Below are 5,169 nucleotides of genomic sequence, written 5' to 3'. Positions count from 1 at the left end.
TGACGTCGAAAAAATCTAGCGCGGACTTGGCGCCTTGGACCCAGGAGGCCCAGTCTTGCGGGCGGGCTGTGTCGAAGGGCGGAAGCAGCCCTAGCCCCGGAGCGGTCGCCTAAAAAATCTAGCGCGGACTTGGCGCCTTGGACCCAGGAGGCCCAGTCTTGCGGGCGGGCTGTGTCGAAGGGCGGAAGCAGCCCTAGCCCCGGAGCGGTCGCCATCGGGCGCATCGGAGGGGTTGCGGGAGAAGCGGTCTCGCTGCTGGATGGATTGCTCATCGGATCGGCTGCTTCGCGTTCTCCTGGTCCCTCGCAACGGCCCGGCTCAGATGCGGCTGGATCCCACCTTTGTCGCCACTGTTATGTAGTGGGTAGCCGCATGGGTGGACGACAGACAACGACGTAGTGCATAGCATGCTTTATTAGGCACACAACAAGACATGCGGACAAACGGCCGGCAGGCCAACTATATACACACCTGGGGACGCCCCCCTGGTCACCATTGGTGGGTTTGAATCCCCCGCCATGGCTCCCATTGGTTCCCCTGTGGAGGGACTAGAATCCTAGTCCCCATTGTCTTCCAGGACTGAAGCTCAGGTATGTGCGCTGACCTCCGGTGGCGATCAGTGGACACAACACAAACCAGTGATTGGAGTCCTCTAACTGGCTGCAAAATCTGAGAAACCAGTCCCTTCCCTGGCTTAGGGTTGCAAGAAAACTGGGGGTAGCTTTTTTTCAATGGCATGATGTAACTTCTGGGAAAACCTTGGAAGTGACATCACACCTCCCTAGGAATTGATGGAAGCTCTTGTAAACCCATAGAGTTTCTGGTGATTCCTTGAGAGAACTGATGTTACATCCAGGTTTTCGTAGAAACTGATGACACACCATCAGCTAAACGAACAAAGTTGAAGTCCAGTGACACCTTTAAGACCAACAAAGTTTTATTCAGTATAAGCTTTCGTGTGCAAGCACATGAATCAGACCCATCAAGGTCAGTTTAGTCTACTCAGGCTACCCCGGTCACACAGGCCAAATATCGCGGGGGGGGTGGAGGCGTGGCTAATTGCCCCGGTGCAGTTTGATGCACGATTACGTGATCAGACGTGCTGGCAGCACACCATGGGTCCTTCCTTTGGCGCCGGCGGGTAAACAAGGGACCGGAGGGGAATGCTGCATGCCAGCGCGTTCACACCATGTGCATCTGGAGGCAGCCCGTGGCAAGCGTTTACTAGTACCTTGGAGGTACAAGTTTTTTAAGGCGCATTGTCGGCGGTAAGCCACGGGTGCACTCCACTTCCCAGATGTTGGGGTGTGATCGTGCCCGGATAATCCACCCACCATCCGTGCCTCTCCCACAACAACTTTGCTGTGCGACCGGGGCCTCAGACTGGCAGTGGTTCTCCAGGGTCTCGGGTGGAGGTCTTTCACATCACCTACCAACTGATCCTTGTAACTGGAGATGTTGGGGATTAAACCTGGGGCCTTTTGCATGCCAAGCAGACACACTGCTAATGAGCCACAGCCCTGCCCCACTAGCACTCCTTCATCAGCCTGCTGTGTGGGGCAAGATGAAGAGTACCAGCTCTCCCTACCTAGAGGAAAGATAATGAGGTGGCCATGAGAGAAGTCATCATTGCTGCCACCCTCACCAAGTGAAGCTACGTAGCAGATGGGGGCGAAAGAAGAGTCACCCCCCCTGCTACATGGGGGAGGAAAGGGAAGAAGGTGCCACTCACCCCCCAGGAGGAGGATAATGGTGAGGCAGCCATGCTGCTGCTAACCCCCCCACTGCAAAGCTCAGGCAGACATGATGGTGATGATGGGGAACAGGACCTACCAAGGTGGTAGAGCAGCAGTCAGGAGTGAGATCAGGAACTTCTGCTGCCACCAACTCACTGGCAAGCATGGGAGGGGAGAAGGATGGATGGGTGAGCAGCGGAACGAGTAGGACTAATGCCACTGCCCCCCCCCAGCTGTCATGTAAGCTGTGGAAGAGTGGTAATGTGGCCAAGGAGGAAGGAACTGCTAACACACCACCACCACCACTGGGAGCTGCTGAGTGGGTGAACCAATGGGCTGGCTGTCAGGGTAAGAGAGGGGGCAGCAGGGGTGGCAGCGTTGCTGGAGAGCGAACTACCCTGGGGAGTAGCTTGCTCAGTAGGCAAGCAGGGGGAAGGATGGGATTCCTCCACCATGCGAGTCTCACGGGTCCCCACTTGTGGATTCAGTTTTAATCTCAGGCCACAATTTGCTGGAACAGTAAGAATAAAATGACCCTCTTTCCCATGAGAAAATTGTTTTTTGTCCTCACTGTAAAATACCTGCTAGCATTCCCCCAGACATTCCAAATATATGACTGAAGTCTAAATTTAGTTTTAAATAACTGGGAACTTAATAAACTTGGTCCTAGACTACACTGGACAAGTAGTAAATACTCAGAAGGAAACCTTTTTTCCCCTTTCAGGAGCCCTTCTATTATGGGAATATTTGCTGCAGACAGAGAGTTTTTGGGAGCAATTGGGGTACTGGATGGTGGAATGAATATATATGGAGGAGAAAATGTGGAGCTGGGCATCAGGGTAAGATATTTATTTTCTTTTTCTTCCAAGTCAACATAGTACATGATTTATTGCTTATAAGGGAAAATACAGAATTGGCTGGAAAGTACTCTGAAACACTCTGGTTCAGAGCATCATATTCCAATGTGGACATGGAACTCTATTTTCAGATAGGATGTCACATTAGTTTCAGTGGAGGCCAGAGACACAAGGGAGATGACCATGGTACGTAATAAAAGAACCCCCTGACTGGTATGGCATTCAGTGTTTCATCTTGTCAGCTGCAGTTGATCCTGGAGGTTGCTCCAGAGGTGGTGGTGGGGCATTTCCAAAAAGGCCCTTTACCTGGTTGCTACCCTCCAAGCCTCTCGAGAGTTGGCACTCAGAGGAAGGCCCCAGAGATTGGGGCTGGGAGAGGTGATCCAACAGTTATTGTGCTCCCAAGTGACATAGAGCTTTATAGGTTAGGACCAGTACCTTGAATTGGGTCTGGAAACATCCAGGCAGCCAATGCAGGTGGGCCACAACAGGTCTAATATGTTCGGACTTCCAGGTCCCAGTTATTAATCTAGCTGTCGCATTCTGCACCAGCTGCAGCTTTTGAACCATCTTCAAGGGCAGCCCCACGTAGAGTGTGTTGCAGTAATCTAGTCTGGAGACTACCAGTGCATAAATTACTGAAGCCAGGCTATCTCTGTCCAGATAGGGGTGTAACTGGGTCACCAGTAGAAGCTGGTGGAAAGCACTCCGAGCCACCTGAGCCTCAGGTGACAGAGATGGATCAAGGAGCACCCCCAAGCTGTGAACCTGCTTCTTCAGGGGGAGTATGACCCATTCAGAACAGGTTGTACACCTCCCCATCCACTCAAAGAAATCACCCATCAACAACATCTTAGTCTTATGGTGTACACAATGGCAAAGGTTGAAGGATTAAAAACAAATGATCTGCAGATCAGACAACATATAACATCAACATGAGCTCCCCTGTCTCGTTCCCGGCATACAGGGCCACCAAGGCTGTGTCTGTGCCAAAACCAGGCCTGAACTCTGATTGAAATGGATCCAGATAATCAGTTCATCCAAGATTGCCTGGAGCTGGTTGGCAACCACCCTCTTCACACCTTTCCCAGGAAAGGAATCTTTGCTACTGGCCTACAGTTTGAATTTTCTGGGTCCAGGGACGGTTCCTTCAGAAGTGGTCTCACCACTGCCTCTTTAAGGCAGGATGGGACCACTCCCTCTTGTAAAGAGGCACTGATGACCTCCCTGGCCCAGCCGATTATCCCTCCCTCGCTGGCTGTTTTATAAGCCGGGAGGGACAAGGATCCAGTACAGAGGTGATTGCACAAACCTATCCAAGCACCGTGTCCATTTCCTTGAGTACCAACTGAAACACATCCAATAAAACATTTAAACTTCTGTTTTATGCATGGATCTTGTTTGCATCCTTTATTGCCTACATTGTTTGTTTATAGCATCACTGTGCCTTGCTATAGAGCAGGGGTGGCCTAACTGCAGCTCAGAAGCCGCATGCGGCTCTTTCATACAGTCTAATTTAAAGTTAATAAAAAGCAAATGTGCATATTTCCCAATAAAATCGTGTGTGTAATATTTGTTCACTAGGAAAAAGGCCCATTGTGGAAATAAATACAACGGCCTCTAGAAAGAGGCTCTGGGCGGGTGCCCCAGCCTTGGACACTCAGTTTCAATTTGCTGTGGTGACCTCAGCAGGGTATAATAACGCTGAGTCCATCATTTTCTCCAGAGGAACTGATCTCTGCTACCTAAAGAACAGTTGTAATTTTGAGCGATCTCCAGCCCTCACCTGGAGATTGGCAACGATGGTTCCCTAGAAGGGAATGGTTGGTTTGGAGGGTGGAGTCTATGACTTTGTACCTGTCTGAGGTCCCACGCCTCCTGAAACCTCACCCTCTCCAGGCTCCATCCCTCACATCTCCAGGAATTTCCCACCTGGAGTTAGCAACCCTATCTCCTTCCCAGCCAATCATCAACCTACCTTTATTTCCCCCTCACTCTTCAGCTTTCCACCCCCCACACACCTGCAGCCTCTCCCGTGCTCTGAAGCCCTGACTGCTACGTCACATTGGCTGTCATACGGGGGCCACCTCAGCAGCATATAAGGATACAGAGCCCACCATTTTCTCCAGGGGAACTGATCTCTGCCATCTAGAAAGCAGTTGTAATTCTGAGTGATCTCCAGCCCTCACCTGGAGATTGGACACATTTTACCTCAGAACAGCAAACTGTTTAGAATGTTAGACGCAAAAGCCAATCAAGTCGCATATGCAAACGACCTCTGTGTTCCAAGGCAAAGGCCAATGAGGCTGCATATGCAAATAACCTCTGTGTTCTGACTGGCTAGGGGGGGGGGGAGAGGAACAGCAAACTGTTTAGAATGTTGGAGGCGAGACTCAAGCAATGCAGCCAGTGGATAGGGACAGATTCTTTGCAAATAACCTCTGTGTTCTGACTGGCTATGGGGGGGAGAGTGTATAGAAATATTGATTTCTAAAAGTCCATGCCTTCTCCTGTGATTACATTCTGATAACATGCTCTGCCTTGTTTCCTCTTGCTAGCCACATGGTAAGGCCAAA

The 5,169-nt window shown here is 50.8% G+C and overlaps 1 protein-coding gene across 1 annotated transcript in view; it reads left to right on the top strand.

Annotated features, from left to right (window-relative positions):
• The window catches only part of GALNT8 (polypeptide N-acetylgalactosaminyltransferase 8), a 38,194-nt gene that overhangs the window by 14,941 nt on the left and 18,084 nt on the right, over window positions 1-5,169 (top strand). Inside the window, exon 5 of the mRNA XM_015411177.1 lies at window positions 2,461-2,575. Coding sequence (XP_015266663.1) covers window positions 2,461-2,575 — 115 coding nt within the window. The remainder of the gene's footprint in view (window positions 1-2,460; window positions 2,576-5,169) is intronic.

Source organism: Gekko japonicus, unplaced genomic scaffold (assembly GCF_001447785.1).
Source record: "Gekko japonicus isolate JY-2015 unplaced genomic scaffold, Gekko_japonicus_V1.1 scaffold944, whole genome shotgun sequence".
Classification (NCBI taxonomy): Eukaryota; Metazoa; Chordata; class Lepidosauria; order Squamata; family Gekkonidae; genus Gekko; species Gekko japonicus.
The sequence above is the reverse complement of the archived record's forward strand: the minus strand, read 5'-3'. Positions and strand labels throughout refer to the sequence as shown.